The sequence below is a fragment of the Cardiocondyla obscurior genome, linkage group LG15, assembly GCF_019399895.1.
Source record: "Cardiocondyla obscurior isolate alpha-2009 linkage group LG15, Cobs3.1, whole genome shotgun sequence".
Taxonomy (NCBI): domain Eukaryota; kingdom Metazoa; phylum Arthropoda; class Insecta; order Hymenoptera; family Formicidae; genus Cardiocondyla; species Cardiocondyla obscurior.
Window position 1 is genome coordinate 4043915 of NC_091878.1, and position 24875 is coordinate 4068789.

General features: G+C 52.0%; 1 protein-coding gene across 3 annotated transcripts in view; it reads left to right on the forward strand.

The window, feature by feature from the left end:
• Dac (dachshund family transcription factor) overlaps positions 1–21182 on the forward strand; it is a 172887-nt gene extending 151705 nt beyond the window's left edge. For 2 of the 3 annotated variants that reach the window (XM_070667189.1, XM_070667190.1), the window contains exons 9-12: positions 9003–9149; positions 10475–10732; positions 17022–17108; positions 18455–21182. In XM_070667189.1, coding sequence (XP_070523290.1) covers positions 9003–9149; positions 10475–10732; positions 17022–17108; positions 18455–18507 — 545 coding nt within the window. In that variant the 3' untranslated portion in view covers positions 18508–21182. The remainder of the gene's footprint in view (positions 1–9002; positions 9150–10474; positions 10733–17021; positions 17109–18454) is intronic. The other variant, XM_070667191.1, reaches the window with a different exon arrangement.
• Positions 21183–24875: the final 3693 nt, after the last annotated feature.

Consider the following 24875-nt stretch of genomic DNA (forward strand, 5'->3'; position numbering starts at 1 on the left):
CTTAACTTTCGCCAGCAGATAGAATTCGTATTGTTCCGCGAGTCGCGACGACCAGCCGCTCGGAAAGCATTAAAATGCAAGAATGAGAGAAGGTAAAAATCTTTTTTTTTTCTTCGACAAACGCCGTTTTTATTTTCGTATTCTCAAAACTGAGCGAAATTAGAAGTTTAGCAGAAGGGGATAAAGTTGTCCGAGGAAAACTTCGCGGCTCTGACTGCCGTGACGCGGCGAAAAAATTCGTTGTATCTCCAAAAGAAATGCGTATCGCGTGACGTCGCCCGTATTGGTATCGTCGAAGCAAGAACGAGCGCGCGTGGCGACAAAAAATCACCATTAAGCCGCCGTACGTCTCCCCGGGGATGGACCCTACATCATATAGGTGGCGGAGGAAGAGGTATTAAACGTACAAACGCGATAAGCTAAAACACTTCTCGTCGATGCGCGCCACGGGGTCTTTTTCCCTACGTTTCCCCTCGAAGTCTCTGCGCTTTCCTATTCCTCTCTTACTCCCTTTTTTTTTTAGGCATTTAGGGAAAAGCGAAACATCATCGTGGGTTACGTGTCACGCTCGCGAGGAGGGGTAACAGCGGGGAGTGCATCGCGCGAATCGTGAGAGAAGTTCTCTCCTCGACGCGGGAGAAGAAAAAAAAATAAAAAAACACGCCGCGGCTTTTAGTTGAATAAACATGTCGCAGATATCGCGTAATCTGTGCGCGTATCTGTCCGGGAATCAATATCAATTAAACCGAGGCTGTATCGAGATTCGTATCTCCCGCACCTCTTCATGTTAACAAAAGATTCCCGTCATTTTTTTTTTTTTTGTAATTTTATAACACGGACGTGCAATTGCGAAGGATTAAAATTGCGGGAAATAGAAACACCGTTGGGTGTATAACGCACGAAACCTCCCGCGTATATAAACACGTCCATTTGATGGCCGTTTAAAGAATGCCCGGGGATTAGAAGTCGCCGCGGTGATCTCGCTTTATCGACCCGGGCCGCGATTACGGCGATAACTATCTGACCAGTGTTTTTCGGACTCCGCATCGCCAGGCATCACCGCCGCCACGCCGTGGCAAACGTGATCCGTTTGATTCGACTATCATCCTTGTGTCTGCCCGGCCCTTTCGTCGCCCGCTCTCCCCTCGCTCAGCGTTTCCGTGCCGCTTATTTTCTGCCAGAAAGCAATATCCGTTATGGCCAATAAACGCAACCGTATCGAAGTAACTGGCGATCATTCGTCTGTCCACGAACGTCGAATGTCCAGGGAACTGCGCGCCCTTTAAGGAAGAAGCCTTATCCTATCTTTATCACTTAAAAGAAAACTGAATTGCACTATCGTGACGTATTTTATTTTTTATTTTATTTTATTTTTTTTAATCCACGCAGATTTTAGTATTTAATTAGCAAAATATGATTTTGTCACGACTGTTTTACAAATGTTATAATATATTAAATTATATATTTACGCATAATGCGAAAAATACCGCTGTTGCAAAAATATTATATAATCTAATTTTGCAATTTCTAAAATCTTGTAATTTTTTTTTTAATCCCTGACAACCGATTTTCATTGACTTGATTTTCGGGTCTTAATTATTGCCGTCTCGCGGCCGCGAGGCGAGCGAAAAAGGGAAGCCCGGCGAGATTTGCGGAGGTGTAGATTCGCGCGTAATGTTTTTGCCCTTCGTCGAGGGGTTGGCACCCTCGCGCGCGCTTTACCCCACGTATCGGCCACACTCTCGGCGCTCCTTGCAGTCTTACCCGCGACGGAGCACATAATCCTGATATCTGTCGGTTTTCGGGCAATAAAACACGCGTCCCATACAGACGGAATCCCTGGGAATCACTACTGCTTCCGGCTGATAAAGAAACGCGCGGCGAGATATCTGTAATCGACCCTCTGTCCCCCGCGTGTCATCGGCTTTCGGTATTTTCTGAAAATCGTCAGGCGAAGGGAACAACGTATACGAAGCCCCTCCGACTTCCAGACTCGGGAAATCCCTTAAAAAACTCCGTAGCTGCGAGTGAAATTAAAAGACGAGTATTATTACCGAGGAAGTATAGTGATCGTGGAGGAGTGCGTTGTTTGCGACGTTTTAGATCGTTATCCGCGCGGCTATCATTGAATATTACGCTTATCGCGGTCGGCGAGTGCCCACCTCTCGACCGAGGCTCGGTCGCGCTAACACGTTCGCACGTCGCAAAATAGCCGGGATAAATCCGCAATGGGGCGCGCGTCTTTATTTCACGACATTACGGTATTCAGAATTATCGAGCGGCCTACCTAAGACCTCCCTCCACGGTCCGTCAACACTTATCGGGATCGGATCGGGCCGCTCAAAAGATCCGCTCGGTGGCCGCGAGGCAAAACGCCCGGTCCATTCGGCTATTACGTTTCTGCGTGCGGGAGAAGAGGAGCCCGGTAACCAGATCGGGTGGTCTCGAATGACCCGCGCGCTCGTCCGGCGAGTAAATATTTTCATATTATTTTACCCGTGTAATTCAAGCGTCGCGAACTCAGCGCCGATCGCCGGAGTTTCGGGCCCTCGAGCCTCTCTCCGAGAGATTCTCACGTCGCGGGACCGCGGTTTATTTTCCGTCTCCTATCGCCAGCAAACTCCGGTAATCCTCGGCTCGCGAATGGTATCCGCTATTCGCGCAGCCTCTTTCTCAACGCCCTCGGCTCGGACCGTTATAAACACGCGGCAAACAAAATCGCAGCGCGCCACTAGTCGGACGAGGCTCGCGGATGAAATACACGGCGGATGTTAATAGGATAAATTAGTTTATCTCGTGGAAACATCCCGGCGAGATGAAACAGATCCGCCACGGTCGCCAATAGATTTGGCCCCTCGAGCGAGTCTATTCGAGACAGCGGATATCGCCGGATACCGCTACCCTCATTTCAGATCGGATAAAAGAATAATACGCAAAAGCGAAAAAGCTTTCGACTTTACGACGGTTTATGCGACGCGGTGAACGGTGGGCCCGGGGTCGAAGGGACGCCGGGGGATCGAGAAAGGGAAGAGCCGGATAAGACGGCTGACCCTCTCGGGATGTTTCCACTCGCAAACTGGATTTCGATGACCGATCTCCATTTCCATATGGGTCGCGGCGAGCAGAAGGGTGGCGAGCGCCGCCGAGAAGTTGTCACCGGGAAATTGATATTTGAACGAGGCAGCAGCCTCCCCCCTCGGTCGGTCGGGAAAAGTCCCGGTTCGCGTCGGTTATTCCAACTCGCCGAAATTCCGCATCCTGTAATCGATCGATCGAGGGAGAAGCGTTTTTCTCCGCCGGCAATTTTACGCCGTCAACCTCGGAGATTTCTTTCGCCGCGAGCCGAGCCGCAGCACGCGTCGTAATTCTTCTCCTGACTTAGTCCCGAGAGGGGCACCCTCCGAAATTAGCATTCGCACAGGATGCACGGTCTAACTACTACTATCGACGTTGCCTCCAACTATAATCGTCCGAGCGGGTACGGTCTAAGTGTAATATTATTCAACACACAGCTCGCAGCGTGGATATCGAGAGCCGTAGAGCGCAGATGCCGTCGGTCGGAGGAGAGCGCACGGCTTTTCTAGTAGGTGCCTAAGAACCGTTCTGCCACCCTCCCCGTCGCGGATAACGGGTGTTTCGGTTGGTTTCGGGGCCACGCATCTCGCGGAGATTACGAGCCCGTCCAGACGCCGGTCTGTCCGCCTCCATGAATCGTAATTACGCGTTTACCGTGTACACCGTCTTGCCCTATCCCGCAAATCGGATCTCCTCGAGGGGTAGCGGCCTGTCGTCTTGCCACTTGCGCGATTAATTCGCGGATAATTTACGCGCGACCGCGCCCAGAACGAGCGAGTTTGACGAACAGAAATAAAAATTAATAAAAATCTGTCATTGAGACGGAAAAATCGCTAGGCTTCATTAACGTTGACATCCCGAAGGGCGAGACATTCGGACGGCAGCGCCCGGGAAAGTAATTATAAAACTGCGATTTATTGCGCGTGAGATGGAGTTGTCGCAAAAAAAAAAAGAAATTAATAAATAAATAAAAATAAATAAAAGTCGGTCGCAGTAGCTGGTATTACCGCGGGAACGGAATGGTGATCGATTTTAACGAACCCGAAGGCGAACCATTATTAATTTTTCCGGCGCGGAGCCGGTCATTCTTGGCGCAGCCCGGGGGCCACGAAGGAGAGCGAGTGCTGCAGGTGGCGAGAATGGTCAATATAACCACAAAATGTAAATCATATTGCTATTCCCGGAGGGCCCCTTGCTCTTCCTCCCCGTCCCCGTCCGTCCGCTTCCCGCTCGGCTCCGGGTATTAAGCACAGTCCGGGTATAAGACGCCCCGGCTCTATATTAGTTTCCACGGGTTGCTTGATTGGATTCGGCTATTACGTTTCCTGACCCCGCGCTGATTGTTTGCGCCCGTCAGGCGCGATCACGAAGCATCGCTCGCAATCGAGCGCGACGACGCTTCGCGCCGTTGACGTGGAAAACTCGCGTCGCCCGACGAAGAGGCTTCTACAACTCGATTACTAAATAAAACTTTCTCGATCAATTTCGGATCGAAGTTACATTATTATTTCTACCCAGGCACGCGTCGCATCGGAATTGACGCGGTAGCGTGCTCCGAAAGTGAATCGACCTAGGAATATGTGCGCACACCTCGGTACAAGTCAATCAATGCTGCCTCCACGGTTAAAGTTAAGTAGCCGCCGCATTCTCGTACGGAACTCGGCGATTTCTGACCTATGCCGCGGAACTCGATATCGCCGATCGAGATCTATCGTGTCCTGTCGGTTAGGACTTGGCCGGGCGAGCGTTAAGCGCACGGCGAACCCGGGGAAGAGGGAGAGACGGAGAGTCGCCGGGCAACGAGTCTTCGACGTGGGGAGTCCACGCCGAGAGCGGTCAGAGGATTTCTGAGCGAGCGCACAGTGGTAGCTGATGTATTTTGACGTGCCCGATGAGAGAGGCCGCTCTCTCTGTTGACTGCATTATCTAATGGACCACTCTCCCTGCCTTCGTTCCCCCTCGATCATCCGTCTCTCTCTCTCTCTCTTTCCCCCCGCGCGTCGCGGCCTTTCTCGTTCGGTGCACAACGCCGTTTCAGCTATCTACGATCTACCGCATCGGGAGACGACCGTTCGGCGAGTTGCATGTACCTCGGCTCTGGTTTCATAATCGACCGCGAATTTCTTTCCTTCTCCGTTACGCGCCTTACGCAATCATCGATGTCATCGCGCGCGCACGCACGCAGCAGTCGATCCCGACGCGCGCCAAACTTTGCAGAAGGCGAATAAATTTTGTCCAAGTTTTTCATGATTAACAAGTAAATTTCAGCGACCTAAAAGTATTCAATTACATACGCTCGGGGATAATTAAGATTGCGCGGGATACGCAAGCAGAGAAAAGGACACGGGGCGATAGCGATCGAATAGCGCGACATTTTTCCCTCGGGTAGGAATGCGGGGAAGAAGCGGCAGCCGAGGCCACATTAAAATCCCGGGACGATGTTGCCCCGATACAGAGTTTTACCGAGTTACCAGCCCGGAGATCCGAGCGTGCTCGATTCGGTCGGGAAAGAAGTTACGTTGCAGTTACATCCGAGGCGAGGTAACGCGCAAAAAGCCCGAGTATCTCCGCGAGAGAGAAAGAGAGAGAGAGGAAGGGAGAGAAAAGGATAGAGGAAACGAGGAGAGGCGAGCCCGTAGAGCGGAGTTTTTCGCGGCCGGCAAAAGTATTGTCCGACGTCGTACTCGAGTCCCGAGAGCGAGATCGTGCGACCGTGACTCTGGAATCATCCCTGAGACCTTAGACCCCCGCAACGTCCGCGCCCAGCTAACACCGACCCGTGCAATTTCTCTCTTTCTCCTTGTCTTCGGTATCCGCCAACGTCAAATTACCAGTTCCTCCGCGATCTACGACCTGTTGTCGTCGACGTCGATTGGTACCCTCCGAGCGACGCGTCTTCCCTATCAAGTTTGATCACGGATCGACGCGATCAAACCCGATCATTCCTATCCCCGTTGATGCGAATTTCATCTTTACGACGGTGCCCTTTCGTGCTATGACGGCAAAATAAAAACGAAAAATACGTATTCGTGTAAAAAAAAAAATAAAAAAATATTTCCAGCTGGACTGGACAAGGCTCAAAAAAAAAATCGAGACAATGTAGTTCAACGCGCAAAGGGCTCCCGTCTGAGCTCGCGATCACGGAGATCGGCCTGCACGCGATTGCCTAACAAAGTATCACGGAAGAAGGATGGTTCGTCCTTCGTCGCACGTCAGCGGGCGCGCGGATTTCGGATAGCATTCCTCATCCGCCGCGGACAACGTCGCCGGATCCGCGGCAGCCCCCATTCCGGGGCAATTCTTTGCCGTTTTGCGTGTATCCTTAGTATGCAACGTATGCAGTCGGTTGTTACCGAAGGAGTGGTTTGCCGAGCGGCCAATGGCGAGTGCTCGAGCTAATTCTAGGGTGCCGCCGCCGCGCCATCTTTGCATCATAATGCCGTGTCCCCCCCGTACCCCGGCGCTCGCTCGCTCCCTCTCTACCCCCCCGATTCCTCTCCGCCGCCTACCTCCCGTCACCGCAAGAAGTCTGCCTCCCCTCGCCTTCCTCTCCCTCCGCCGCTGCCGTCCCTCTGCCCTCCGCGTTCTCCCGTCCGCCCCCACCCTCTCCCACTTTCTCTCCACCCTTGTTTCGTTTCGCGCAACGAAGAAAAAGAGAGGGCGAAGAAGACGAAAACGCCGGGCCGGGAGAGAGAAAGAGAGAAGGGCAGCGAGGAGAAACGTCTTGAAGGCGCGTTATGCCAAAGTGGATAAGAAGAAGAGCGCACGAGAAGGAAACGGCGAGGTGTGTGGAAGAAAGAGGAGGGGCACCCGACCATGGCGAGGAGGTAGAAGAGACGAAGGGGTTGTCTGCGCCTTGTCTGCCGGGAATCAATCACGTATCAGTGATGCTCAACCGGTGGCCACCTGCGAGACGCGATCGATGGGATCGCGATACCCGGTCGCGATAGCTCGTCGATGATGTCCGCCGTTGCTTCGAACTAAAGCCCCGTTCTATTTCGACCCGTAGCGGCGATGGGAATGTCGCTGCCACGACGCTGATCGCACACTCTTGGCGAGATTGAAAAGAAAAATCCTTGATAGTTGACGCCCGGGTGTGTGGCCGAATGAGAAATACATTTGCATCTAAAGTGGATGGATGCCTCCGCGTCGACGAATTACTTCCACGCCGGCAATGCGATCCTCTGATTACCGTTTGAGAAACGACGCGAGAGTGGAGAACGATTAAAAGCCGCGTGCCCTAATCTCTGCGGCGCACCGGCGTGAAGGCAAGGCAATGTCGTCGTGCTCGAGTACGCCCAAGGCGACGTGGTACCTACGCCTCGCGCTACCGTCTTACCTGTCAAGCCAGGGTAACGTTAAATCGAGAGAACGAGCGGGAGCTACCGTCTTCCGCTGAGGCTAACGTCCCGGGAATCGCGACAGATCCATTTTGCCAACCGACTCCGAAGCTTCGCGAACGCATATTTTAATATGCGATAATTTCATTAAAAAAAAAAAAAAGATATGCAGAAATCTGAACGCTACTTTTCCGCTTCACGCTTTGCAATCTCTAGTTATAAATTCTTAACGCCGAAAGAGAAGATAATAATTCAATGTACCTTTCTTTTTATTAATTAAAATTTTTATTAAAAAAATAAACGTGCATATTACTGCTATCCTCGATTATTGTGAAGATTGAGAAAATAAAATCAACCCATGCGTCAATCGCCTTTCGCCTCGCGGTATATTTTTTCGCCGGATTCGGGCGCGAGAACCGGTCAGCGTCTCTGGACGCGCCATTATTCGCTGCCCGGGGAGCGGATCGAGGTGGAATCGTCGTCGAACAAAGCCGGAGTTCGCGAGAGAGATCGAGGCAGAAGTGTCGAGGGCTGGAGAAGATACAATGGCCGGACGCGCCGGTTCACAATGACGGAAAATAATTAAAGCGGGAGGGGGAGAGGGGAAGAAGAGGCTCGTTCAAAGACGCCGACGGCGAAGGTCTCAAACCGATGAAGCCGATCGGTCTCCGCGAGTCTACTTGCACATCCCGTCGCGGTGTGACGAATTCGCGCCCTCCTACACGTGTATCTAACGCCGAGGGCATCACGGTGGATTGATTTCACGTACAAGCGACAAGGCACGCAGGAATCCGGAAAAGAAGGAAACCGGAATGAGTCCGACACGAAAGAGCGGGCAGGCCTACCCGCATTGTTGCAATACTTGCGGTCGGCGAGTTGCCTCGGAATGCCGCGTGACACAATTTTAAAACAAGCGCAAAGAGAAACCTCGCGATAGGCCGAACCACCGTTCGCGCCTCGGCCGGATCGCGTTTTAAACTCGGCGCTAATTTTATAACTAAGATTTTTTTATTTAACAGAATAAATATGTTTGTTATGTAACTGATTTTTACCGCATAATTTATCCCGAGTTGTGAATTAAAAAAGTAAGTTGAGAAACGGATAAAGCGGCATGCGGATAAACGCAGTTGTTTTATACGAGTTTGCGTGTGCTCGTGTTAGCTCGACGCTCGTAGGTGTATTACGTAAACGCGGGAGTCTGATGCGGCTCTTGGTATCTTTTTAACGGCCGTGACTCGCTGTGAGAAATCGATAAACGATTCGTCTCGGGCGTTCGACTCGGCCGGCTACCGTCGGATCCGCGCACGGTAGCTGACGAGACGATCGGACCCCCGCTTGGACATGTACTTTGAGTTTTGGGGCCCGCCGCGTCCGACGCGAAACCCCCCGCTGTAGAATGATACGCCAGGATAATTCCATCGGACTCTGGCCGCGCCGGGGTTCCGCCACCCGGGGAACGAGGACGACTAGCGCGCATATGACGCGTCTTCTCATCGCCATTTACTTTAAAACGCGCGCCGACGCTTCACAAAAATTTGCCGGTCACATTATAAATAATCGTCGTTTTGTTCTGTATTTTTTTTACAGTCGTCTACCAGAAGCGATTAAAGAAGGAACGGAGAGCGAGAAAGCGGCTGCAGGAACAGCTAGATCTGGAGGTTAAGAGGCGCACACAACTGGAGGAGGCTCTGAAAGCCACGGGCGCGTCTTCGGAGCAAGTCAGAGCGATTACCGGTACGTACGAGTCTACCTTCTTTAGGAACACGTTTCTGCGCGAACAAATTTGCATCACCGAAAATGAAAAGTATCATTGATCAGAGAAGCTTGTATTCATACGAAAAAAATTTTGTACTAGGAATTACTACGGTGTCACAATAATTAAAATTATCTTAAACCCGTATTAATTAAAACTTAATTTTAAATAATTATTTTTATATTATATTTTATATCATATTATATTATTTTAAATAATTATTTTAAATTAAAGTTTAAATTTTACGCACGACTAGTATAGATAAATTAAATCCTAACATAATAATTTAATTTAATGATTCCAAGATGGTCCACAATTATTGTTACACTATAATAATTAATATTAAAATAGAGAATAAAATGTACGTCGTTCAGATAACTCAACAAGTGCTTTACACATTTCTCGCTCTTTGAAATCTTCGCTAATATCTGCTGCGCGTCACCGTGGCAAAAAAAAAAAAAAAAAAAATTAAGAAATATATAAAAAGGGAACTGTGTCGAATTTCGCGTGGATCAAACGCCGAGAGGCGCAGACTATCGCTGGAAATGGACGGGTTTTCTTAGGATTTCGCGAGCTCGTCGTCAGTCTCTCCGTTAAGAGCCCCGGGGGCCAGCGGTGATCTCGGAATAAATTAATTAATACGCCGAGGCAGAGCAAACAGCCTGACACCAGGCAGAATATGATTCCTTACTTATCCCCCTGCCGGCGGTGCAATCCCTCTCCGTCGTCGGCTGGCTGATGGCAGCCTGTTTCCCCCCTGTTACCTCCCGCCTCCTCCCGGCACCTTGACTAGGCCCGCGCGTCTCGCCCCATGATCCTCCCGGCAAGTAGAAGTAGCAGCAACAAGCGGCACACCACCCTTCCCTTCCTGTCACTACCAAAACTCAAACGCGAAACCCTTTAAGTGAAATCTCTTATTCCGATATAATGTTTCGTCCTAGCCTCCTTCGCCTACTCCCAACCGTATCCTTCATCGTTTTCGCGTTACCTCCCTCCCCCTCGGTTGCCACCGTCGACTCCGTCGTTGCCGCCGTCGCCGCCGCTGCTCCTGCTGCTGCCGTCGCCGGTACCGCTGATTAATTCTGTCAAATCCAGAGAGTCGCGATACTAATTTCAAATCAAAAGGCACGCCACTCCGCCGTCCGGGCGTCGAGTGCGTCGACGGAACGGGTCACGATACGCTCACGAGTCGTTCTACAGTTGCCGTGAGCGCGGAGAAAAGATTTAGAAACGGATTTCCTTCTTCTTTTATTTTTTTTTTTTAACACCGCGATAATCGGGCGATTGCTATCTTTCTATGACACAGAGAACGTAACGGCGGAGGCGCGCACGAGTTCGGAGCCGCCGGAGGCTAGCCCGGTACACTCTCAGTCGCAGCAGCAATCGTCGCAACAGCAGCCGCCGCAGCAACCCCTTCAGCAGCAACAGGCGGCGGCCCAGCAGTACCGGGAGGCGCAGGTGCCGCGTCCTTCCCAGCAGCCGTCGACGCCGGAGAAGCCCGCATGGGGATACGGGTTGGATCTCATCGGTAGCCAGGCCTCGGCCTTCTGGCAAAACTACCAAGGTCAGTTCTCTCGGCGGCACGCCACTTCCACCCTCAAGCCGTGATACCCCGTTACGTTCGGCACCGCCGTCCGAGTCGCGGCCCCCGGGTCGGCGTTCCCACGGAGCCGCGCGGAAAAATAAACAGGGAGCTACTTAAGCCCACTTATCGTCCACGGAGGATCGCGATCGCCGTGTCGTTCCCGCCTCCGCTTCTCCCTCCCTCTCCCGGCTCTTTATCCGATATCTGGAAACATCCCGATCGTCCCCGTCGGTGATGGCCCCTCGCGTTTCGCCTAATTACATCACCCCGGCGAGATATTTCGAAAGGAGTTTCAGCGTTGCCTGACAGGAGCGGATAAAATCGCCTAAGAAAGCTGGCCCGCCGTCTACATTGTAAAGTTTACGGTAATTCGAGAAAGTAGCAGTCGCGTGTTAGGAACTCGAGGTTGAGGGAAGAGAGGGAAGAGGGGAGGCGAGCCGAAGATCCAGGCCCAGCGGCGGGATCCGCTAATTCGGATAATCGCATTCCCGTATTAGGATCCACTCAATTTTTCTGATCTTCCGGCCGAGTGCTTTCGATCCTCGATTACCCTGACAAAAAAAGGGAGGCTGAAAAAGAAGGAACGAGAGAGGAGGAGGGAGAGGCGATTGACCCCGAGGGCGAGAGAGACGGCGGTAGTGTGTCGTGGTGGTATCGTGCAAAGTAAATTATTCGAAAGATCTCGAGCGAGAGCAATCACGCCGCCGGCAATAACAACCCCGTGCACGAAGAGGGTAGGAGGAGGGAGAGCGAGCGAGGGAGAGGAAGAGGGACCGGGTTGGTCCTGACGAGGAAACACGAGGTATTTGAATAGGGTCCCACAGCCACCCGGGCATCATGATGCGGAATCCATTTGCAATAAACAACGGAGATTTCGACGGGGATGACGCGGGAGCGGAGAGACAACGAGACGAGTCGAGCGGTAGCGCCAAAACGGTGGGAAGGAAGGAGGCGAGAGAAAGATAGAGAGAGAGAAGAAGAGAAGGCGACCATATCTAGAGGCGCGGGGAAAGAGGTACTTTCGACGTAACGTCGTCTGAGGTGGGTACTTACGTCGCCGAGGGGACCTCGGAGGCCGTCACCGCGTCTTCGAATCATGCATTCTATACGAGCGATGGCTCTCATTCCCGTTCGCATTGTCGAGGAAATTTCGCCGGTGACCAAGTCTTAATTTTCAATTGAAAAATTTCTCCGCGAAATCGCCGTTTCCAAAAAGTACCTGACGCGCTAATTCCGCGGAACGTTTGCGTCGACTCTTCCCGGATTCCTACGCGAAGATGCACCTGGTGCTAGGCTGAGTCGCGTCCCCGACCTTTCCCCGCGATCGCACGATTATCCGAGCGTGCGTTGTCGCGGGGCTCGCTCACATGAGCGCCACTGGCTGTAATGCAGAGTTTATGCACATCTCTCGCAAGTAAGGAAGGAGCCGTAATTTCCCCGGCGGCCAACGCGGCTCTCGGTGGCGTTACCTGTCCTCCCTTCCTTCTTCCACACGCTCGTTCCCTCCGCGCTTCCCTTAAGTCTCCAGCCCCCTGCGCTACCTCCCCTCGCTACCTCCCTCTCTGTCTCTCGGCCGCGCGTGAGAGGGTGTGCGTGCATGTAGCGTACGTGCGCGAGTATGCACGACGCGCGATTCCTCCACGTCGTCCACCATCCGCAGAGTACGACGAAGCACTCCGCCACGCTTTAATATTCAGACTATATGCAATAATTTCGCAGCAACCATAACCCCCTTCCCCCTACCCTTGTCCTCCCCCCCTTGCCCCACCCTGCCGCCCGATTCGCAGCACTCTTGCTTTCTCCGTCTCCCTCGCCTTTTCCATCTTCCTCCTCGAGCCACCATCTTCAGCTTCGCCGTCTCTATCGTTTATTCCTTCCCCCTTGTCTCCCCCGTCTCTGCCCGTCCCGCCCGGCCGTGTTTCTTCCAGCGCACGAAGAGACGTGGCACGTACGAACACACCCACACCGAAGACTTGCGAGATTGCTCCACGGCCCCGGTACCCCCCAGCCCCTCCACCCTGCGACCGCAATCACTCTAAATCGCCGCGCGGGCATTAATATTTGATGGACGGAGTCCTCGGGAATTATTCGAAATGGAAATAATCGCGATCAAAAAGCACCGCGACGTGCCTGTATCATTTTTCATCGACGTTTCGCGACGATCGGCGCTGAGCGTCGTTAAACGCTGAACCCTTTTAGTCTTTACACACCGCGCTCGGGTGCTTCCACGAATGAATTAACCTTGAATGTCGGGGCGGAAAAAGGGAGAAAAATGAGGGCCGAGCGCGTAGCGGAGAAGTAAAAAGTTTTAAGCCTCAGTCCCGCAAATCAAGCGTGTCGCCTCGGAAGGAAAAATGACGATGACGACGGACCGCCGAGCGGATTATTCTCGGCTCTCCCGCCGCCCACGCGGCCGGGAAAAATGCGAGCGTCGCACCTGCACGCGCGTACACGTGCGTAGACCATTACGCGGAAAGACAATAACCCTGCGGAAGAGTGATAAAGCGTGACGCGCGTGCACGGGCGATATAAAGACCGAAGGAAGCCGACGTGGGAGGGAAACGGCCCTGAATATATCCAGGGGGCACGACGACGTGGTTTTCCGGCGAACAAGCCGGGACAGAAATCGGACGGGACAGAGAAGGGGCGAAGGGCCGCGGGGGCAGAAGGCGAGGGTGGCGGAAAGGTAGAGCTTCGATGGTAGCCCGTGCGGTTACAAGCTGACGGTGAGGTGTTGTCGGGAATATTGGGGTTGTTTCGAGACAGACCTCCCCGTCACGACCTGGCGTTTTCTTACGTATCTTGGAGAACGATGAATAACGAACCGGCAAAGATGATATCGCGGATGTTTTGGACGTGCGTTTTTCTAGATTGCTGCATGCGAGATTTGAATATTCACGTCGAAAAGGCGATTTGACAATAGCCAATTTTCGAAGATTATTAGCTTCGCTGCGAGCGCGCGTGCGAGGGAAAGAGAAGTCTGTCCCCGACTTGTGATTTTGCGTCGCCGCGGGCGCCGATTGGCAAGGCGTGCGGATTGCGAGGGGATTAAATTCGTTACCGGAGAGCCTCGACGCAAGCGGCATACGGAAGAGAGATTTTTCCGCGGCCAGGAGGAACAACAATTACCGAGCGAGATTCATCGATCGTCCTCCCGTCGCCTGCTCCTTTTGTTGTCAAAAAATGTTCATGACGAGCGAGCGGACCTTGTCGGCCGAGTTGCAACTGTGATAGCAAACTAGCGGTGCTTATATCTTTCCGACCTGACTTTCGCAATCGGTACAATTTCGCGATACGTATAAAAAAAAGAAAAAAAAAGTAAAAACTATAATGCAGATGAAAAGAAAAAGTCGAGCGCAGAAAACGGTGGACGGTCGGCGGAAATTTGAAAATGTAAAATTCGCGCGACGCGGAGAACGAGTGGCATCGGAGATTCATCCTCGTTTTTTTCCCTCCCGCATCCCATCTCCCGGTTCTTCCGCTTTTTGTGTCTCCGTCGCTGCTCCACGCGGCTCCTTGATTCATACAATTTCATGGTCGGCTTGGCGCTCAAGCGCCTAACCCCGCCGCCCCCTCCTCATTCGCATCCGCCGTTCGCGCCCTTCACCCCTCGGTATCTCGCTTTCCGTCCCTCAGTTTTCTGTTTCGCCGCTGCTCCTCTCGCCGCCTTTCGAACCTCGTTCGCTTTACATAAAGATCAGAGCATTAAAAACGCGATGCTACACGAAATCAACCCTCCAGATGCTCCCGCCGCGCCCTACATCCTTTTTTTTTTTTCTACTCGCGAGCGCCTCCTAACCCCTCAGCTTCTCGAGATGCTCGAGCGAGCAAGAGCGTTCAGCCAATTACCGTCGTTTCGATGCGATACTTAAATTGCTTTTTTCGCCATTCGCGCAAGAACGAAACGTGTCGAGGGCACTCGTCGCGTTGACGATTATATCCCGATATCCGGCGCCGCCGCGGCAAATCCGGTTAAATCCCGTGGAAGGAGGCCTCTTCGGCCGGGTAATCGCGAAAAAAAGTCCCGTCGACGTAAAGCGCGCGAGCGTCTGGCGAGAGTGCTTATCAATCGCGCGAGTTATTGGCCTCCGTGCTTCGTGGAATCCATCTCGTCGGGCCGGCTTCTTGAGGAGGGAACGCAATAACGAAGCCCGCGTACGAGAGCGAGGCGCACATTCTCGATCCCGGTGGCGAACAATGCGCGCGAGTTTTTCCAGTTCTTGCGAGACTCGCGGCCGCGCCCTCCCTCCCGCCCCGCTTCCCCTCGAGGTATTCTCGCCCGTGGGTTTCGATTCGGTTCGTTTTCTTTTTCTGTCGGTGAGGCAAGGTGGCCTCCTCTCTCTCCGCGGCCGGCATTGTGCCGGAGTTAATTACGTGCGGATAAATGCGGAGTCATAGCGTGAGGGGGCGAACCCCCGGTCCCTCTTCTTTTTCACCGGACATCTTTTTTAGACGGGGGGGCCCCTCTCTCCCCCCCTCCGAAAAGCAGGAGCGATATGGCGATGCGACGGCGTACAATACCAACCGTTTAGGGCCCTCGTACCACGGCCTGAAATTGTTTTCATTGTCCGAACGATTTGTCAGGGTGTGTAAGACGGTAGCGAAACTATTAGCGGTTTATTCTTCCCCGGCTCTCGGCCCGGTGAATTCCACGGGAATCGAGCGGCGAGCTCGTTTTCTTTCTTCATTCGACACGCCGCGCACGCAGCGATACCCGCGAGAAATCGCGAATCTGGATCTTCGAGTCTCGTCGCGCGCATCACTTTTTTTACGCCGGACGGACAATAACGGCGGTAGCGAATGTCCGCCGAGTTATTAGAATGGGAAGAAAAAAAAAAAAAAGAAAAAGGGCGAGAGAGTCCCCATCAAAGAAAGAAGTGCGCGCGCAATCAATCAAATCGCTTTTTCGTGCTCTTTATCTCGACTTGGGGCAACAAAGGGATGTATTGCCGAGCCGAGCGCGGCAAGAAAATTTCCTCGAATCGGCCCTTCGCCCCTAAGGCTCGCCCTGGCTTTCGTGCTCCGGCGAGAACGTGCGGTGGTTGTATCTGGAGCAGTTAAATTGTCATTTGGATATCAAAGGGACGACGACACCCCGCGCGCGGATAAGGGCGCGAGAGGTAATTTGGCTCAGCGAAACGCAAACATTGCTCGCCGCGCGGCCCCAAAGTCGTGGAATATAACGGTCCCGGCGAACGCACGAGTTCACACCCACGCGCCGCGAAACAGCCCTCAGCTATTGTTGCTCAAAGCATAATGGAATCTCGGTCCCGCCGTCGCCAGCCCCGACGACGACGAAGACGAAGGACGCGGGGCAAAGGGTGCGCCGCCGATGCCGACTTCTCTCGCACGTCCGCTGGTTAACCGGGACTTAATGGCTTCGCAATTGGATTTTACCATTGCTCTTTGCTCGAGGAGGTCCTATTTCACGCTTACCGATCAGACTCGCGCGAGCGCTCTCCCCCGATCTCACTATACGTTCTCTACTCGAACGACTTTTATTTCCAGTCAATGCATAAAGACACAATTATAACAATCGAAGCACGGCCGGATATTGTCGCGTTTCAATTTCTTTTCGAGTTTTTTTTTTTCTTTTTCTTCTTAACAATCTTAATCATAAAAATTAAAAGTTCTAATTTGTTTCCGAAGAAAATCACGCAACGGAATATCAGAATCAGTCGGAAGGGCAACAGCTCGACGCGGTTAATTCGGCGCGATATCATTAAAGGGACATTTTCCAGTTTTCGCCCTAATCCTTGCGAAATTCAGTGAGCAAACCCGCGGCCTTTTCACGCCTGCCTTCGCCTGTTGTCCCGCCCGTTCCCCGTTTTCCCCCTTTCGCGCGCCGCTGCCGGTAGCTGCCGGTTTTGCACTAATTACCGCTTCGTTTCATCCTTCGCGCGCGTGGTTCACGCCTCGTCGAATCCGCGCGCCGTTCCCGCCGTCTCCGTGCGCGCCGCAAGCCGGCGCGCGGCGGACCGCTCTCCTCGAGGCGATTCCTTCGACGCCGCCGAGGCAGCGAAGCGCGTTATCCGAACGCCGATATTAATCTTAAGCCAAGAACGCTAGTGAGACTACATTATGCGCGTTGATTACACAGCGGAACAGCATTGTATTATGTAGGCTATATTATAAATACCATATCATAAATGTTTTACCGCGCGCGCGCATATAGACACGCATACATTCATCGCCCCGCGCGCGCACAAGCCCGTCGTTTTGTTACTTGGTTGTCTGTCAATTTTATGCTTTTTTTTTTTTGTCGCAGAATCGCTGGTACAGGAACTCGAGCTGGAGAGAAAATCGCGGCAACATCAGGCGGCCGAGAGGGACCAAGTCAAGTCTCCTCTTCAAGGTGCGTTGATCGAAAACCCGAGATTGTCTCCGTAGTACGTTAAATCGCGCTTCGTCACGTATCACCGTCCTTTATCGTCGCGGTAATCGGCGCCTCGCGAGCTCGAAACGTTTCTCCCTCAAGCTCCCCCGCATTCGGAGAACGGTTCTCGTACGTATAGCAATTTCTTGCTATACGGAATAAAGTTTGGATCTTTAATTAGAAACTCTTCAGGGGCGGTCGCGTCCCGAAGGAGGTTGCACGGGGGTGGTTCTTGCAAAGGCGTCAGCGGCACAGCCCCGGCATATTCCAAACTTGGCCTCGCTCTACCGTCGTGGAAACTTGTCCGACGGAAGTTTCCAACTCGCGCAAAAACTATATCCGCAGCGCGATTTCGATGCTCCAAGGCCCCCGACCGGCGTGACGTTGCACGTAAATAATCGTTTTTCGCCTCCCTCCCCTCCCCCGAAAGGAATTAACAAGTCTGCTCTTAATTGGCAACGTCCTTGCAAAATCAACTCCCACATCTTGATAGCGAGGCTTTTTATTGGCGATAATACCGCTCCGCGAATCTAATGCAAGTTGAACGAAAGCGGCCGATATTTTTGTAAAAGCGCTCCAAGTTTTGTTTCCTTTCTTACGTTAACAAAGTTAATGATTTAATTTGTCGCAAGAAGAGATTCAAATGGATCCTTTTTTGCCGAGCCGAACGAAGTAGCGAGTTTCGAGAGGGGCGGTCGACAAGGGTGTGAGGGACGAAGTAAACCGAATCGCGCCGACTATTAACGTACAGTGATTTTCAATCATAAGCGACAGTTGGATAAAAAGTGGAGTGGCGGCTCGATCACAAAGGCCGGACTCGGGCCGATGACTCGCCGGACTCGTGCTTGCGAGCGTGTGCGATAGGGTCCGACTCTCTCCCTCACCTCGCCCTTTTCTCAGTTCGTCCATCTCTTCATTCGCGTCCCTCCCGCGGGTTCATCTGCGTCTCGAGAGCCAGCGATAATTAGTGAGCGGCGCCTTCTTCCCGGCGAGCGATCACCGAATGACCCGGCTGGTCCACCTTCGCGCCGCAACGAAGGTACCGCCGAATCCTCCGTCTTGCAGCGGAATTACGCCCACGACCATTCATCTCCCCGTGCATCTTCATCCGCGAGACGTTCGCGTCTCTCTCTCTCTCTCGCGTTCCCATTAGGAGACGCGTACACGCCTAACGCTGCAGCGGCATTACGAGGTCCAACGTTAACCGCGCGATATGTCTCGCCCTTCGTTACGTTGTTACGCCCAGAGCGCGTCTCATGCATGCGATAAGGCTCATCGATCGCGAAGGCATCTCTAGAGCGCACCTGCGATCGCTTCTGTTTCAGAGTCGCGGACGGGTTACTACAAGAACTCCGTACTGTTCACGAGCGCGACCTAGAAGAGGCCGGAAGACGGCAGGCGGGGGCAGCAGGCGGATCGCACAGCGAGCAGCCGAAGCGAATGACCGACCCGACGTAGGAAGCGCAGTCCGAATTCACGAGAGCGGACCCACCCTACGGAATGCTGCGAGCCGGGAGCGGACTCGTGATGGTCGCAGGACGAGACGTACAAATACGATGAGCAAGAACGAAGCTACGAACGACGATCTCGCGCGCAAGTGGTCCGCGGGGACTTGTGTACAGTTCGGCGAACAGTGGGCGAGCGCGCGAAAATGCCGAACTCTGCAAGAGTGTCTCGTCAGGTTCGTAAGTCTCGGGACGGTGTCAAGGCGGGCCGGATTTTGTCGACGAGCGAGCAAGAGCGAGCCAGCTGCGCGCAGCCTTTTCGCGCGTTTGTACAGGGCCGCGTTTTCTCGACGACGAAGGAGCTGGCCAGGTAAGCGGGACTTCCGAATCCGAGATCGGTCTGGCCGGAGCTCGTGACCGATACGACACACATATCAACGACGCGATATTCGCCGATCTCCCGATTCGCGTTCACGGGGGTCGCGCGTCGTTCGTTCGACAACGGCGGCACCCCGCGGGGTGATTATTTCTCTAAATGTGCGCACCATCGATTATACCCATGACGGATGATGAGACGGAGCACTGCGTGACGTTTCGCGATACCGAGACGATCGCTGCCACCGACGATAAACGGAAATCGGGAGCGTGAGGACGAAGGGATGAGAGACGTGGGTGACGTAAGAGAGGCATATTTCTAAAGACTGCTGGCGAGTGCGTGCGTGAGTGCATGCGTTCCTAGAGGTACCTATCTCCTAATTATCGAGCGAATTCATTAGATAATCGTTTTTAAGGGATTCCAGGCGATCGGTCACGCCACGCCGTTGTCGCGCGTATCGTCAGGCGCGCCGATTTCGAGTATTATTATCATTATTAATATTATTGCTATACACGTCACCGCGCGGCGGCGCGGGGCATAATCCGATCGCCACTGCGAAACGAACGTTGAGTCGCGGGCCCTCTCGTTGCGGCCGGCCCGTTCGACGTCCCGGAATCGGCGTTTTCGGCGACGCCGACCTCGGCGTCGCGAAAATCTCTCGAAAAGGTAGTCGCGATGCCGAGAAACGCGCTTGACTTTTTGTAAAATGCGCGCGAGAGCATGGACATTGGCGAGTAAATCTCCTCCGAAGTCGACGTGGAACGAGATTAGCCGCGACTCGAGTGTTGTATCATAAAAAAATCGAGAGAGAGGGAGAGAAAGCGAGAGAAAAAGAAAAAGAGAGAGAGAGAGCGAGAAAGAGAGAGAAAGAAAAAGATAAAGAGCGACAATTACACGGTGAAAAAAATTAGCGAGCGAAAGAAAGAACGAACGACAAATACGTACGACAAGAAAAAGAAAGAAAAAAAAAGAGATTGCGGGACAGAAAAAAAAATGTGAGAAAATGAGAGTGGAAGTGACAGAGAGAGAATCTTACGAATATATGCGTATGCGTGCGCGTGCATGTGTGTTAAAAACGGAAACAACGGAGGGTTCCCTCCTAGCGTCTTAAATCGTAACACCTTATTTATATAAATAACTTAGTTACTACCGAAACAAGTAAGTCTAATCCATATTGCGTGTGTCCCGCGTTTGCGTTGACCGCCCGAAGTTCGGAGAAGTATCCCTTGGCGTGCGCTGAAAGAGCTAACAGATCGAAATGTACGCAAGTAGGAAAGCAGGAAAAACGTTGACAATTTCGCGAAATGCGCCATGCACGCCGAGATATAATACAGAGGGACGCCAGGGATACTTCTTCGGGGGCCGGTCCCCGTATTTAAGATCCATGTACAAAGTCTTTTGCCGTAAGGTTCTTGTGTTGTAAAGTTCACATAATCATAGTGTCTAGTATCGTACCAGCTAAAGCCCGTTAAGACGATGCTAAACGTAGAGAAACGAAAATTTAACCACCGATAGCTGATTCGTATTTGCCATCGCCGCTACCGATCGACCCGAGGGGGCAAAGAGAAACGAGGAGGAACTTGAGATATGGACCGACGCGCCGCGTAGCATTCGCGTAACGTTTTTCGCGATCGAGAACCGTAAGGACGAACCTAAAACCGACCACGCCGATCGCAGAAGGACGACTTTGGCCGACGCCAAACAGTACAAATTAAATCTCGAAGGTGGAGATCGACCGATCGAACCGATTTCTTACGCGGGACGAGCAACATTGATGGCTATCGATTACGCACAAATTTTCTCACCGTAGACCCAAGAAAAATAGCAAATATATATATATATATATATATATATATATATATATATATATATATATATATATAATTAATATAATAAATCGTTTAGTTTCCGGTACAGCAAAGTGAATGCTGAAATGATCGCCGAACGTGCACCACATGCGGTTCTCGGTCGAGAAAAACGATACCCCGGACCGGCGGAGAACGGGGGTGACGTCAAGTATGCGAAAATGAAAAGGTGTAAGACGCATGCAGGAAGGAGTTGAAAGAGGGGGGACGGGGGAAAATAATTTTATCGTCGCCACACTGTGAGTCACGGCGACGGTGACTAGTAACGCCGATTTTACGACCGGACTTATACAATCTAGTATCGAGGCAAGAAGTGTATTCATTGTAATTCAGCATTATTACCTATAAATAAATAGTTGTTATTGTACCTGAGACTTGTTTCATTCGACTCATACACGATCCTATCCCGACGTCTTTGATCCATTCACGCCGACTTGGCGCAGCGGTATTACCTAAGACCGGTCTTAGGAAGTGCAAGTCCTTAGATCTGACAGCAGAGTTTCCCGTAGGTAATGAACCGACCGTTTTTCAGCTCGTCGAAGCGCGTAAAGCGTACACGCGTTTTCCATACGAATCACACGCATACGAGATCTGTAGCAGGAAATAGGCAAATTGCCGAAGAGAACGCTGAAAATGGACGACGACGAGAACGGCGCGATAAGACGATCGCCTAGGGTGCGAATAAAAGTGTACTCCGCGTCCGACATCTTCGCCCGAAGAAGCGGGAAGGGGCTAATGAAGGGCCGAAGGGTACGGGCGATGTATTCTTATCAATTTGCAGGTCCCGTAACGACCCGAGACACGCGACGCGAGCCCATTGGTCGAGCCAGGCTCCACCCTTTCGGTGCAAGGAATATATTTTAATAGTAAATATAGCGATAATATACCGCACGCTCCGGCGAGCCCTGCCAGGCGCGCGGGGGGCTTCTTAATTGAATCAGTCATACTGCGAGACCGCCGCGTCGATGTCTTAATTGCCCGTTCCCCGCGCGTTAATTAGACGTTTTCATTTCATTGTCGATGCCGGTGCAGTGCCCATAGAATCGAGGCGAGTCGCGCCGGGGCTAAACCGCCAGGCTAATTGCTGGGAATGTCCAATTAGAGGCGGTAATTAATACTCTGATCGATTAATTAGTCCGAATGCGAGGTGACTCCCAGACTCGCGCCAGCCTCTCGTTACTTTCCGTTCCTAGAGGTAACTGGGACGGAAAATGTAGCGTTGAAAAATTCGTGCGCCTTCTCATCCTTGCGCGCATCTTCTTTCTCTCTTTTTCGCGTAATGTAATAATTAATTTAATTGGGCATACACAGCGACGTGCAAAAACCCGTTAGTACAAGCGCGTACTTGGCCACCGCCGAAATGACAACGCCGATCGCGAACGCGATCGTCGCGGGAGAAGGCGAAGCCGGAGGGCCGTGTTTCGATGCAAATGAAGGGCTTGACTCTTGTCGTCGAGGATTGACGAGCCTTTACCTCTCCCTCTCGGATTTCTGGCCGCGTTTCTCGTCTCCTTCGCCGCCCTACAGACCGACCGCCTCGAAATCATAAAGATAACCGAATTGCTCCGGCCCGGCACTTTTATTCCGAGGACATATTGCCCGACAATCATTCCGGCATTTGCATAATTATCGAATAAAACCGCGCGAGGGCCGAGAGCCCGGGGCGCGTCTAACGCTCGTCTCTGCCGCGAGTACGACTAATTTCGTGCCCTCGAACTTTTTTTTTCCCAAAAGGGTCGCGCGTCCCTCGGTCGCTTCTTCGTGCAGTGTTTCGACGACTTTATCTTCGACCCCTCTACTACGCGAGAAACGCGCTATCTCCCCGTCGCGATTAGGCCTAATTCGTTGGCAGAAACGGCGATCCTCTAATTAGAGTCCCTTCGCGATTCGCGTTGTTCCGCTCGTATACGATTATTTCTTTTTTTTATACTAAAAAGAATGGAATAACGATAATTAAACCGCTCCCTTACTTTATTACCTTTTAAGCAGGAAAATGAGCGAATCGCACAAATTAATAGAATAAAAAATAAAACTAGTAAAGTTAATTAGTAAAAAAGTTTATTGACGGGGAAGGCTAAGGCCTGTCATCGGATTCATTGTCCGCGACTTTGAAATCGGAGGAGTAATACTTTCCAGCAACATGGCTGAATGTTAATTTTAATTAGAGCCCCGCCCGCGCGAAAAATACGAAATTCCCCGCGGAATTCTTTGGCTGTTGTCGTCTTTCTTATTTTCCCCAGCCTTTCGTCAAGATGTCACCGCGTCTAACGAGGCGAGTTAAGCGGAGCAAAACAGGGCATTTTTGTCGGCGGTAAGAGAGTGAGCGGCCTGAGACCCGCTCGCAGCGTCCTCGAATTATGCTAAACGCTCTTACCTCGAAGAGACGTTCGTACCTCACGGACCAATGGAGACGTCGACAAAAAAAAAAAAAAAAAAATAAACCGAAGCTGAAATTTGCGGGAGGCGCCAAAGCCCGTAAAACGAGCGCGGGTTTTTTTCCCGTCGGCGTCAAAAATCGTCCTCGATAAATTTTTCTTCAAAAATAAACCTGCGAGCGAGATCGGTAAAGTGCATCTTTGTGAATAATCGCGAGATCCGCGAGCGTTTCCGGACGTATTCCCGATGAGATTGTCCAAAATCCAAGCACGGGATGGGAATTTTCAAGAATAACACTTTGACGGGCGGATCGGAGATGACGCGCGGCGCACAATAGAGATAAAACGCATACGCGCGCTTCGCAACGTCAGGCGGTGAAGGGCGTCGAAACAGCGTTGTTACCGCGGCATTGCGCAAGGAGCCCTTCTCGCCCTAAGTACCGTATCTAAGTGAGAGGCGAACAAAAAAATCTCAAAGGAGTTAATTTACGCTTCCGCGAAGAGAGTTAATGCAAAAGCGGTGCCGGGGAAACGCGCGTAACGGGGCGCAGCGACGACCGGGGGTTCGATGCTTTCGCACGAGCTTGAAACCAGTAATCAGGGTGTCCGGACGGGACGAGATGAATCGTCCCGTGTGCGCGCGAACCCCGGTACTGAACTTTTACGAGGGAGCGAGGGAAGGGAGGGACAGCGTGACTTCGGGCGTTCGAGTCCGCGACCGGAGATAAATCCTCCGGTAATTCGACCCCTCGGCGCATCGCTCGCGCTTCCGCGCCCCCTCCCTGTTATCTCAAGACGCGTCCGCGCGATGTCCGGATGAAAGCTTAAGGCGAAAAAACGCGAAGGAATAGAGGATCAAAGGTTATTCATCGAGCACCCCGTTGTCGACAAATTTAATTAAAAATAAAAAAATATATATATATATAAAATAAGCGGATTTTTTCGCTTCGCGGTATTTTGGTCGCAATTCAAGAAGAAGCAAGACCCTCGTAAGGGAGAACTCAGTGCCGAAAACGAAGACATCTACCGAAAGATCGAGGGCTCTACGAGCGTCTTCGAAGGGCCTTTCGCGATTGGCTTGGACCCACGAACGCATAATTACACCCTTGTGTGAGAGCGAGCGAGAGATCGAGAGGGAAAAGGATGCCGAGAGGAGCGCAGCATCGCCCGATGTTCAACACTTCCCGACACGGCGCGCGAGCAGACACGAGGAATTTCGTAGTTTGATTTACAGCTGGCCGGATCCCGCCGTCGTCCATCGAGAAGTCCGTTTTGATTGCGCTTCCCTCTAATGGAGGGTAAACGCTAGGACGTTCATGAATTTGTATTAGAGAATTGGTTCCGAGAGCCGATTCTGGCACGGGAACGATCCTCTTATGCCCGGCGTAGTTTCGCCGAAACTTCGTGCGCTAGTAACCGCGGCGGACCTTGACGGCGAAATCGTTGAAGGGCCAAAGGGAGAAGTACTTCCCGACGGCGTCAATTCGGTACCTGACTCTCTCGGATAATTAGTCGTCGCGCTTATCCTTTTTTTTTACGGTCTCGACGTTTTACTTGCGTCCCGATTGCCTCGAAATTGCTGCAGTTTGCGATTCTGCGATTGAAAAGTTACGACGAAAAAGGGGAAAAAGAAAAACAATAGGCTCTTCCCTTATTAAAAAGTATTGCATTAAGTATAAGAAGCG